Source organism: Hemitrygon akajei, chromosome 12 (genome assembly GCF_048418815.1).
Source record: "Hemitrygon akajei chromosome 12, sHemAka1.3, whole genome shotgun sequence".
Classification (NCBI taxonomy): Eukaryota; Metazoa; Chordata; class Chondrichthyes; order Myliobatiformes; family Dasyatidae; genus Hemitrygon; species Hemitrygon akajei.
In genome coordinates, this window is record NC_133135.1 from 38,905,359 (window position 1) to 38,918,274 (window position 12,916).

At 39.8% G+C, this 12,916-nt stretch overlaps 3 protein-coding genes across 16 annotated transcripts in view; 2 read left to right on the forward strand and 1 right to left on the reverse strand.

Moving 5' to 3' along the window:
- zte38 (zebrafish testis-expressed 38) overlaps positions 1-8,510 on the forward strand; it is a 68,511-nt gene extending 60,001 nt beyond the window's left edge. For 8 of the 13 annotated variants that reach the window (XM_073062929.1, XM_073062928.1, XM_073062930.1 and 5 more), the window contains one exon: positions 7,808-8,510. In XM_073062929.1, coding sequence (XP_072919030.1) covers positions 7,808-7,933 — 126 coding nt within the window. In that variant the 3' untranslated portion in view covers positions 7,934-8,510. Of the gene's footprint in view, positions 1-5,067; positions 5,159-6,660; positions 6,789-7,807 lie in introns of those variants that run through there. The other 5 variants (XM_073062938.1, XM_073062934.1, XR_012101025.1 and 2 more) reach the window with 4 other exon arrangements.
- On the reverse strand, positions 1,646-12,575 carry mmachc (metabolism of cobalamin associated C). Its single transcript, XM_073062942.1, has 4 exons — positions 12,457-12,575; positions 9,134-9,328; positions 6,648-6,800; positions 1,646-2,687 (listed from the first exon to the last, which is right to left on the reverse strand). The coding sequence occupies exons 1-4, from the start codon at positions 12,526-12,528 to the stop codon at positions 2,394-2,396; spliced, it is 714 nt and encodes a 237-aa protein (XP_072919043.1). The 5' UTR covers positions 12,529-12,575; the 3' UTR covers positions 1,646-2,393.
- Positions 12,222-12,916, forward strand: part of LOC140736911 (uncharacterized) — a 48,372-nt gene continuing 47,677 nt past the window's right edge. The window contains exon 1 of one of the 2 annotated variants that reach the window (XM_073062940.1): positions 12,222-12,666. The gene's annotated coding sequence lies outside the window, so the exon portion shown is untranslated. The other variant, XM_073062941.1, reaches the window with a different exon arrangement.

Genomic DNA, 12,916 nt, shown 5'->3' on the forward strand with positions numbered 1-12,916 from the left:
GTTGGTGAGCTTTCTTGGCTGTGGTTTACAGGTTTAGACCAGAACAAGCTACTGGTGATGTACATTCCAGGTGATTAATGGATACGATTTTCACTTCTTTGTTGTTTCCCTTAGTACTCAAAGAATGCTGTCAGTCTGCATTGGATGACTGCTCTTTCTACTACAGTCAACATGGTTGATATTAGAAACATAGAAAACCTACAGCACAATACAGGCCCTTCGGCTGCCAAGTTGTGCCGAACATGTCCCTACCTTAGAAATTACTAGGGTTATCCATAGCCCTCTTTTTTTTAAGCTCCCTGTACCTATCCAAAAGTCTGTTAAAAGACCCTATAGTATTTACCTCCACCACAGTTGCTGGCAGCCCATTCCACGCACTCATCACTCTCTGCGTAAAAAAACTTATCCCTGATATCTCCTCTGTACCTACTACCAAGCACCTTATACCTGTGCCCTCAATTGGCAACCATTTCAGCCCTGGGATAAAGCTTCTGACTATCCACATGATCACTGCCTCTCATCATCTTACACAACTCTATCAGGTCACCTCTCATCCTCCGTCACTCCAAGGAGAAAAGGCCGAGTTTACTCAACCTGTTTTCATAAGGCATGCTCCCCAATCCAGGCAACATCCTTGTAAATCTCCTCTGCATCCTTTCTATGGTTTCCACTTGCTTCCTGTAGTGAAGTGACCAGAACTGAGCACAGTACTCCAAGTGGGGTCTGGCTAGGGTCCTATATAACTGCAACATTATCTCTTGGCTCCTAAGTTCAATTCCATGGTTGATGAAGGTCAATACACCATATGCCGCCTTAACCACAGTCAACCTACACAGCTGCTTTGAGCGGCCTATGGACTCAGACCCCAAGATCCCTCTGATCCTCCACACTGTCAAGAGTCTTACCATTAATAATATATTGTGCCATTATATTTGACCTACCAAAATGAACCACTTCACACTTATCTGGGTTGAACTCTATCCGTCACTTCTCAGCCCAGTTTTGCATTCTATCAAGGTCCTGCTGATATTGTCCAGGGTAAAGTAGGTGTAAGTATTAAACTCATCTCATCACCATCAGCACTGTGAATGTGGCATACATGTCCTGAAAATAAACTACATTTACTCATCTAGGCTACCTTAATGACTCTTGCCAGCTCTACCAGACATACAGATTTAATTTAAATCACATCATCCTGGCTTTGAAATTAATTCATTATCAGATTTTAGAGCCAGTGATACTGTCTACTGACACTGTGACTGCTATAGTTCACGTAGGCCGTTCACCACAGGCTTCTCAAAAGCAAAGGAAATGCATTATAAATATCTCACCAGAGATGCACAAAAATTAGATCCTATAAATAAATACAAGGTCAGGAATGGTAAAATCTGACAAGGATTAAGTAGGTTGACTGTCCTGTTACTATGTCAGGGCTTATCTTGTGTTATTACTTCCAATTACTGTTTTGAATGAACATCCTTCAAAAGCAATCCTGAATATAAACAGATTTCACTTTTTGTTAACAAAGTCACCAAAAATTACTCAAACTATCAGCTTTCATATTTTCTCTGCAAGCTCTACTTGTTTCCTTAACTGAGAAATAGATGTCCAAATTAAATAGTATAATCATAAAGAAAAAAAAGCATTTAAAATAAAATATTATATTTTATAGCATATATTAATACATTAAAACACAGGATGAATACATAATACATCCTCCATAAAAATAAACCCACTTTATTCCCTTATAAAATAATTCACAAAGAATATTTCTTAAAAACTATTTTTCAATCTGAAAGGTCACTTCTGTTCCTCTCCTCACAGCCACAACCTGATTTGCATGTTGCTAGTATTTTCTGCTTTTATGCTATATTTCCCTCATCAGCCATATTCCTGACTTTCAGCTTTCAAGTTAGCCTTAGTTACCTAAACACTCACCTCCTGATTTCTATTTTATGTCTTTTATCTCTTTCAAAAATTTTGACAGCCACATTTTGATTCCCTTCACCTTGGAGTACAGTATTGTCCTCAGCCATTAGTTTGACAATGAATTAAATTGAAAGTACATGCAATTTCCTCCAACACCAGACTCACCCAACCTTTAACCTTTTCTAGACAGTCATTCTCAAGCACATATCAAATTTATGACTCGGACCATCTCTCCATCTGCAGCCAGCTGCATTTTTTTACTCATTAAATCTTAATAAATGGATTTGGTTCATTCTACCCAAACCCTTCTGGACATCCTGATTGAACATCACATTTGTACAACTAAAAGTGTGAAAGCAAATTCTTGGTATGTAGTATTGCTTCAGGTTTTCACAGATATTCTCTCTTTGTACTCTATGTAAGATTTACATGCTTTCTATTATCTGACTTTCCTCTAGAACTCATTAACAATCACTTTTCTGTCTAAGCAGTTTAAATCTTTCAGCAGGTAGTGTAGCAAAGTACTGCCTTTGTTCTTCAGAGTACCTTTCCTCTACATCAATGATATCTCTGTAGGTCCAGTCCTGCCAGTGAAAATTAAACCTATTAAGCAGTTCAATCTTTTTTTCTTCCGTTGAAACACAGTCCACAGGCAACGTTTGCTCCAGGGATGGGTCCTGGACATCTGGAAATATCAGGACTCCTCGTATTGCAAACCAGCCTCCGTAGCGTGGATGAATGCAGACCCCGTATATTTTCTATCAGGAAAAGATATGTATTTGTTAAAAGGATGGCATGCATTGATTAGTGCCCTGATCTCATCAGATTTAAACCTCTAAGCTAATTGAAAGATAACTAAGAAATACTTATTGGAGTGGTTCAATGTTTCATCAATATTACACTTAGTTATTTCTTATTAGGACATAACTTGTCTATAATTGGCATTTCTTCACAAAATGGAATAACTGAGATGTAGGCACAGAAGTATTTTCTTCCACTTTGTGTTACATGTTGAACCTCACATGTTGTGCCACCATAGTGCTCTTCCAGTTTAAGGGTTGGCTTCTCCAGATATTGCCCTGCTAACTATAAAATGTTTCTGCAACATCAAGCATAATTCTCAGCAGATAGTCAACAGAAGTTTCCCTCATTGCTAGGATCAAAAGTTAACATGTACAAGACATCACAAGTTTAAGTTTAAACCCTGCACATCATAAGCAAGCTATTTTGCAGTTTCACAAAGAACATATTATGGTTAGATGGGGTTTTTGTTACTAAGTACAGGCTATGTTGGGTAATCTAAACAATTTTAAATCTTACGATTTCATAAGAAATTGTCAGGCTAGGACATATGTATCATTAAGTGACTCAGTTAATTACTATGATACACCTTTTGTGATATTTATGCAAGTTACTTTGTCATGAAGATGAAAAACTTGATTTTACAATCTCACATTGTCTCGCAGTGGACAGCTAATTTAGTCATGTGGTCACCATTGTAATGTAACAAGACAATCAAAACAAAAATCTTTAAAAAATAATGTAACAAACATATTTTGTTTTAATGTTATTTAAGGGATAAAGAATGGTCAAATAGCTAGAAGCCTATTTAATAAGCACAATTAATTGTTTGCCTGTATTTCTCCTTCCACCGTTTTGTTTAAAATGTTTCACAAGATCTTTAGAATAATGTGTACATTTTTTCCCATCAATTCCACAAGACATTAATCAAGACTAAATTGCATTTAAAGAATACAAAGGGAAAATGTCTGTAAACACAAAGACCCAAAAACTTTCAGTCACATTTGACAAAGAATGTGCAGGCTTTTTATCTTCATGAGTGAAGCGACCTATACTTGGACAGATTTTATTTGGATTAGAGGAGTACCAACATTCCAGTGGGGAAATTTCCTTTTGCTACCAGGAATAGTTTAAACTAGACTGGCAGGGGCATGAGCCTCAAGAGCAAAGTCAGTGAAAAGACAGCATTCAAGCCTGGAAATTAGAATAGCCATGTTTACAGTGAAAGGGCAGATGGGACTTCTGCTTTAAACTGCATCTACTTCAATACATGTAGTGTAACAGGGAAAGTGAAAGAACTGTGGGCATGGATTGCCTCTAGGGATTGGGATATTGTGGCCATAAGCAAAATGTGGCTGAGAGAATGGCAGGACTGGCAATTCAAAATTCTGGGATACTGATATTTTGTGTGACAGAGGAACAGGTAGGCATGAAGGGACTGTTGCTTTTTGATAGTGTTTCAGTGCTTAGGTTACTCTTGAGGAATCATCTGAGGCCATTTGGGTAGAACTTAGAATTAAGAAAGAGATAGTAATTCTGGAAGGACTATTTTATGGACCCACAATAATTAGCTGAAACTTGAGGAACAGACAGAACATATAATAAGTACAGCAGCTTACAAGCCCTTTGGACTGTGATGTTCTGTCAACCTTTTGAACTACTCCGTGGTCAGTTTAACTCTTCCCTACCTTAATGCCCTCAATTTTTCTTTCTGCCATGTGCCTATTTAAGTCTCTTAAATGTCCCTAATGTATCTGCCTCTATCACCACCCCTTACAGCACGTTCCATACACTTACTATGTAAAAAAGCCTACTTCTGATATCCCCCCTACTTTCCTCCCAAAACCTTCAAGTTATGCTCCTTGTATTGATGTGTCCAGAAATTTCATGCAGTTATGATAATAGAAGAGTTGTGCAAGAGAAAAATATCAATTTTTCAAGATTCAAGTACGCTTATTATCAAAGAATATATAAATTATGCAACCATGAAATTTGCTTGCTCACAGATTTAATGTCCCATTATGGACTGGCTCACTCAGAGGGTAAAAGGCCTGGCTGGGGTGAAATTTGTGCGATGAATCCAAGACAGTTTCCTCACACAATATACAGAAGAGCCTACTCAGGAGGGAGCAATACTGGACCTCCTCTTAGGGAACAAGTCAGGAGCAACTGAAGTGGCAATTTGGGTCCAGTGAATTGGATTTGGCAGTCAGGGTTACAGATAATCCCAATAAGTACTTCAGTTATATGAACAGCAAAGGGTGACTATGGAAAGACTAGATCCTCTTAGAGTATCATGTGTGGAGCCAAGATTTTTAATGTACATTTCTCCTTGAGGTTTAATAAGGTGAATATAATGAATGCCAAAGAAGTGAAGGTCTTGGATCATATGAGGAAGAAGATTTCTGCAACCTTGAAGCAAATTAAGGTGAACAAATCCCCAAGACCTGACCAAATGCACCTCCAGATCTTATGGGAGTTCAGGGAAGAAATTGCCCTTGTAGAGATATTTTTTTCCCCATTATCCACTGGTGAAGTACCAGAAGCCTGGAGGGTGGCTAATATTCCATTGTTCAAGAAGGATAGCAAAGACAATCCAGGGCACCACATACTGGTGAGCCTGGCTTCTGTTGTAGTGAAGTTACTGGAGGGAATTCTGAGACACAAGATCTACCATCAAGGATTATCAAAGCCTCATCAGAAATACCATAGTTTTGTGCATGGGAAATCATGTCTGATTAATCCTTTGGAGTTTTTTCCAGAGATAACAAAGGGAATAGAAGAAAGTAGGGCAGTGAATGTCATTCATTGGTGAGACCACATTGGGATTATTATTGGTCACTGTTACAGAAAAGGCATAGTCAAGCTAAGATGCAGAAGATAATTGAGAATTTTGCCTGGACTAGGTAGGACACACTAGATCTTTGACATTCCCTGGAATGTAGAAGAATGAGAGTCGACCTCAGAAATTTATAAAATCATGAATGATAAAGATAAGGTGGATGGTCATAGTCTGTTATCCAGGGGTGCGTAATCCAAAACTAGAGTGCACAGATACAAAATAAGAGGGGAGAGATTTAAGAGACCTATGAGGTAAATCCTTTACACACAGAAGGTAGCGAGTATCTTAAGTTTGTTATAGCCGGGGGGGGGGGGGGGGGGGTGGTGAGATGGTGGGATGAGGTCCCACTACATATTAAATGTTCTGTAGATGGGGCTAGTCAGTCATAGTTGGCAGCTCATCTAGGAAAAGGAAAACTCTGATCTCAATTATCTGATGCCTTGCAGCTATACCCACCCTCACAGGGAAGGCTTTGGGAGTAAACCCAAGGAAAAAATCCGCAGTCCTATGTTGAGTTCAATGCTTACTGGCAACTCCTGTGATGCTGCTGGTGCCCACTTTATTGGTCTGTGCTGTTCCTTTGGATTTATCAGCTGTGAGGAGAGCAATAGCTTGCTCTCCGTATTGTACTGCCCTGGCTTGCATATCATGTAGACAGCTGGGACGCAACTTCCATGGTCAACACAGACCAATGGAGGGCCTCATGAGTACCTGGAGTGAATGCAACATTTAAAGGGAATTTGGATAGCTACGTGGAGGGGAAGGCTTAGGAGGTTATGAGCTGAACACAGGTAACTAGGACTATGGTGCTATGGTCTGCTTGGACCAGTTGGGCTGAAGGGACTGTTCCCTTGCTGTATTACTCTATGACAATGAGTGAGTTTGTAAAGAAGAATATAGGAGAAGTGAGAATAGATGTCTTAAAGGATGCAGAATTACAAGAAATCTGAATTTGGTTCACTGATAAACTAGTGCATGAGGCCAAGGTTATAAAAACTGCATTTTGATTAGAACATTTAAAATGTAGCAATTCAAAATTCAATTAGCAGAAGGCAGTCGTTTATTTTATTCTTACTTTTTCTCCCCAGGGGTTTTGCTGCACATCCTTCATTTGGTAATAATAGGCTGCTCCAGCCACATGCGCAGCTGACTGTACCAGAACCTTAGGCCTTCGATTAGGAAGCAGTTCAAAGTCATGGATAGTTACAATCTTCTGATCAGGAAAATTCTAAAGCAAGTAAATAAGAAAACTTATTATTTTCTTACTGCCAGATAATTGGCATTTATTACTATACACACACACACACACACACACACACGTATATATATATATAGAGAGAGAGAGAGAGAGAGAGAGAGAGAGAGAGACACACACACACAAAAGGTAAAGGGGTACTTAACATGGAACAAATCTGTCACCTTAACTGAATAGAGAAGTAGTCATTTTAAGAGAAGCTTGGATAGGTACAGTACAGTACCCCAGCTACAGATATGTGCCCAAGACTTTTGGATAAATGGTATGGAGGCCTAAGATCTGTGTGCAGGTAGGTGGAACTAAGCAAAAAACCAGGCTGGCACAGACTAGATGGATGAAAGGGCCTGTTTGTGTTCTATGACCCTAAGTACTTAATATTTTATAACAATGGAGATTTGTATTGTACCCCACCAATCAATCTTTATTTTAATCATAGTTGGCTCTGCTGCTTTTTGCCATTGTCCATGAAATCAAACCATCACTCATCTTAACCATATCTACACACCCTTTCTAAGGCCAACTTGTCCCCAACTCATCTCCTTTCAGTTCCTGATAAAACATGCCTTCTTTCTGATCACCAATGTCAGGTTCACTTCTTTATTATGACTACACCCTCCACTCTAAAAACTGCCATCCTATCTTCAATCACATTTTTGAAGTATAGTTATTGCTAATATCAAAACACAAACCAACTTTCAGAAATCAAATTCTGATAAACACCAATATCTTTCATATATCAGATGACGGATACTCCCCAAATTACTTTGAAGTGAACATTTGGGAGACTGATAGTCCTGGTTCAGGCATTTTTTAGTAGAATAGAATCCTATTAGGACTAGAGAAGACCTGCAGTTTCAACCCTGGCAAAATAATCAACGTACTTCCATTTCCATATCATCCAACCCTAATTTTGATTCATTTTTGTCACATCTAGGCTGAAATATTCCACCAATTAACTGTTTCTTTTCCATCAACTTCAGCTCAAATACAATTCTTGCTCATATCTAATTCTGCACAAGGAAAAGATGGCGGCGCGACACAGCGCGCAGCGGTCACTCCGGGATGAATATCTTATCTGTCAAATAGGATGCCATGTACAATCCTGATTTGATGGAGACGGATGTGAGAAGCACAGAGGCACATCTGGTGAAATTTCCGAAATGCCTGTTTCGCTGCCGCCGCCACTATGCGATTGAAAAATCTCTGGAGAGGAAGGCCCCGAATCCTTGGCTTTGCCTGTTGCTCGGCGGCCGGGGACGGGGTCGAAGCGCTCAGCAGAGATGGTGCTCGGTGTTGGAGGGCTGGTCGGAGGCTCGAAGTTTTCGGACGGACTCAGAGTTGGCTGTGGTCGGGCGCTTCCAGGGTGTTGTATCGGCAAGGTTGCGGCGCTGGAGGTTCATGGCAGGAAGAGTTTTCCTTCCTTTTACCGTCTGCGTGAGATGATGGCCTATCGGGGACTTTGAGACTTTTTTTTAACCATGCCCATGGTCTGCTCTTTATCAAATTACGGTATTGCTTGCACTGTTGTAACTATATGTTATAATTATGTGGTTTTTGTCAGTTAGTCTTGGTCTGTCTTGTGTTTCTGTGATATCATACTGGAGGAACATTGTATCATTTCTTAATGCATGCATTACTAAATGACAATAAACGAGGACTGAGTGTCCTCATAATCTAATCTAATCTAAGGTGCCGACTGAGTGTGTGCTGGTTCAACTATCCCCTGCTTCACTCTCCCAACTCAACCCTCAAAAACCCATTTCACAGATTTAAAATTAGAATTCCTGAACTTAAAACAACTCCAAAGCTATCACCCCCTATAATCTTGATCCAGCTTTGCAAGTCCCTATTCAGAAGTCAGCTTTATTCATTTCCTGTCATTTGCCCTTCAAGTTATTTGGCTTAATTTAAGATTCCATAAAATGGCTAGTTTCATTCTTCTCCCAAGAAATTCAATAAAATCTATTTACCCAAATTAATTTTTAGTACTTCTCCCAGCACCACCTTCAGAAAAACATCCAATGTTCTCATTTCCCCAGCACATGAGCAATTTTATAGACAAGTAGTTACATGGAGCAAAACACTCAGAGAAAGGCATTACAGTTAAAAATATCAATTGTTAATTTTACATTTAAACAAAACAATGAATGACATCATTAAATTAAATGCATAATTAAAATTAGATTATTTAATTTTCCTTTGTCCAGGCAATCAATAGTTTGTGGTAGTATCCCTTATAAATGATTTATAAATCAGTTTGTTCAGAATCCCAAGTTTAGTTAGAAAAAAAAGCAGAGTTTCTTTACTTTCCTCACGAGAGAGAAATAATGAGCAACACATTCATCAATAGGATCCCGGACACCTGGTAACTGCATGATTGCAAGGAAAGGTTTGAAGGCTTTCTCAAACATCTGGGGCGTGCTGAGAATAACAAAGGCCAAAGTGTCATCTGGGTACTGCAGGTGAAAGCAAGGCTGTACCACCGCATTATACCAACGAACCTGTTAAAGGAAAACAAAACAATCAGAACATAATGGGGAACCAATTCAAACAGCTACAAAATATTAAAACAAGTCTCAGATCTTCCGGTTAGTTGCTAACAGCACGCATGTACGACCCAAACCCTCCCCACAATATAACGTACAAATCACATGGTCACTTGCTCTGTAGACTTCACATTTACAATGGCCTTTGATAAAGTTGGCTCCAGTTTCATTAGCAAAGGCCTAAACACAAATACCATCATGTAGTAAGAACAGAATAAGCCTTGCCAAAACAAACAAAGCACTAAAAAACTAACTCTGTCGGTCAACATGCTGTTAGAAACCTTAGTGTCTAAATTAATTACATTTCAATTAAACAAACGATAGTAAGAAAATTGTGTACAAGTCACCCAACCTATCTTTGTCCTTCATCGCTGTTTTCATAGATTGAACTAAATACAGTCGCCACTCCTGCATCAGGTCTAGTAGGGCGGAGGTTCATAATGCAGTGGTGGGGTATTGAAGAGGCCTGGAGCTTTACAGGGAGAACTACCAGAGTATAGTTGCAATATCCCCGGTGAACAACAGTCAGGATGTTTGTGCCTTCCATACCAATGTAAACCATTCCAATCCAGTACAAATCACGTGCAATCTATCTGTCACATATACAGCCGCTTAGCGTTTCTCCCAACAGATTTACCCACATACCAATTTAGCCAACAATAATCCATTAACACACGGGGAAAACTAGTTCTAAATCACATAACAATAGGAGAAAAGGCTAAGAAAGAAAGACTTTAAAATATTTTTTAAAAAGGCAGAGAAGTATTGGGAGGGAATTCCAGCACTAAAATCCTTTGCATCTGATGGAGGTACGATTATATTTTGCAATGCAAAAGCATCTAAATTTAAGAGGTATGCAGGTATCTCCTTGCTGAAAAAGAATTAATCTGCGGGACCAACATGAAACTATTCAAGCTTTGATATCTCTGCTCCAGAACCAAGATCATCAAACCTCTGTCACTGATAGAGTATGCAGATGATACTTGCATACATATACAGTAGTCAAGGTTCATGTCATCAGTGATTGCTTTATGTAACTGCACAAACAGGTGGGCTTTACACTAGCCTTCTAAAAGTCCTCCACAAATCTGCTTCTGCCATCCAAAGTAATGAAGATCCACAATGAGATGCTGGAAAATGTGGATTTCTTTCTATATTTTGGAAGCTACCTATTAGCAAAGGGAGCATCCAGTGAGCTAAAACAGTCTGCAGATTGAAGAAAGACATATTCAAAAACAAACCTCCACACCCACTCTAAGCTCAATGACCAGAAGTGATTTTCAAGCTGCTGCAGACGTCAGAAACACAGAGACAGTCAGCTCCTCAAGCCCAGGTGAGATATTAGCACCTTGCAAAATTCTCTAAGTGGATTAACAGGATTGGCAACCCAGCATCAGTGTTCACACCCTGGCCAACATCTCCAACATTGAGACTCTTAGAACCTGTTGCTGTGTTCTTCGACTCAGTGCTGACCATGATGCTGATTTAAACTGTGCACCTGCCTGCATGTGATCTATATCCATCAATTCATTGTCTGCTAAAGAGTTGTAGTTATACACCACAGAAACAGGCCCTTTAGCAATGTTCCCTCCAATTTGTAACGACCAGCGTGCACAAAAATCTTCTGCTGTGCAATTTTGCGCAGTGACAACAATAGGTGCACACTGAATTATTTTTCTCCCCAAAAAGAACGTAATTAAGCCAGTTCTAAAATCTGCAGACAAATCATTGCAAACTCCACCTTGTCAACACTGTCCACATCAGAAACTGGAAAAGGAAATGTGATTGTGTATGATCATGAAATACACTTAACACACCAATGAGGTAGAGTTGGTGTGCAGTTTAAATTCCTTTGAGTGCTAGTAGCAAAAGTGCATGCTCACACCTGAGTGTGAACGTTGCCCTATAGTCCAGCTCATCCATGCCAACCGAGATGCCCACTTAAGCTCGTCCTATTTGCCAATATTTGAGCTACATCCCTCAAAATATTTCCTACCCATGTACCTTGCAATACCCTATTCATGTGCAGATCTAAATGGCTGTTAAACATTGCTATCATTTCTGCTTTCAGCATGCTCCAAACATCGACATTCCTCTCTGCGCAAAAATCAAAATCCTCAAATATCATTAAACCAGGGGTTCCCAACCTTTATGCCATGGGCCAATATCATTAAGCATGGAGTCCATGGTCACCAGGTTGGGACCCCCTGCTATAAACTCTTGCCCCCCACACACACACCTAAAAGCTATGTTCTTTAGTATTTGACACTTCCATTCTAAGAAAAAAAAGATTGACTATCTTGCCTTTCATTATTTTATATGCTTTGATCAGGTCACCTCTTAGCCTTCTCCATTGCTCCCAAGAAAATAATCCAGGAAATATCAAAGTACGCTCTCTCTGGAACTACCAAATTATTCCTGTATTGAGGCACACAATACTTTAAATGTAGCCTATCCAAGGTTTTATACAACTACAATATGGATTTAAAATGTTTATGCACAACACTCTTACTATGAAGGCAAGTAGACCATACACTTTATTTACCATCCTATCGACTTGTATTGCCACTTTCAATGAGACATCACCCCAAGATCCCTCTATGCATCAACACTCCTAAGAATCAGATCAGGTTTATTATCACCAGCGTGTGTCCTGACATTTGTTAATTTAGCAGCAGCACAATGCAATACATGATGTAATAGAAGTTATATCAGCAATCCCAGCATTATCCTTGTAGAATACCATGAGTCACACACCCTTTGTTTCCGACAGCTACACCGGTTTTGAATCCTTAAGGAAAGTTATCTTTCAACTTCTCACACGAGAAGAGTTCAAAGAAAACACCGCCAATGACTTCTCAAAGACTCTTCGCAAAAACGTAGTATTTTGCTGTGGACAGTGAAGAATGAAAGTTACGAAAGAAAGAGCAGGGAAGTACAGAATACTGTATCTCAGCCAAGAAGAACACATGCCAGGAACCCAATCACCTGCAACAACCTCATGTGTAAGCCCCGGAACTCAAGCCTTCCTTGAACCTCAGAAGTCAATCCTTCAACAGATCATGTCATAAAGACGTACTCACCCTGAAAGGATTGCACTGAAAACCAAATGGACTCAGCACTTCATCCAAACGGCGCTGTATTGAAGCCGACATGACCACACACCCCCGTGACGCCACATCCGGTACACATGGAATACGAGCGAGTGAAACTACACTTCCCAGAACACCCTTCGTTGCGTGCGGCGATGTCAATTTAAGCGACGCAAGTTTAAACTGGGTGAAGCTGTGGTGGTGAGTAACTGTTGTAACATTTCAGTGGCCTTTTCTAAAGGTGTAAGTAGCGTTGCCTCCAACGGCTTCTGTTTGAGAAGGTAGACAACGTTGGGAGATTTCGCAGCAGCTCGTCGGGGTTGTTCCTGGCACTGGAGAGTGGTCGAGTTTCCAAAATCCCCCTCTGTGTCTCGTCAAATACGACGTACAGCCGGTAAAATGGGGGTCATAGATGCCAGTGGAGGTTCAGGTTTTTCATTAACATTTATAA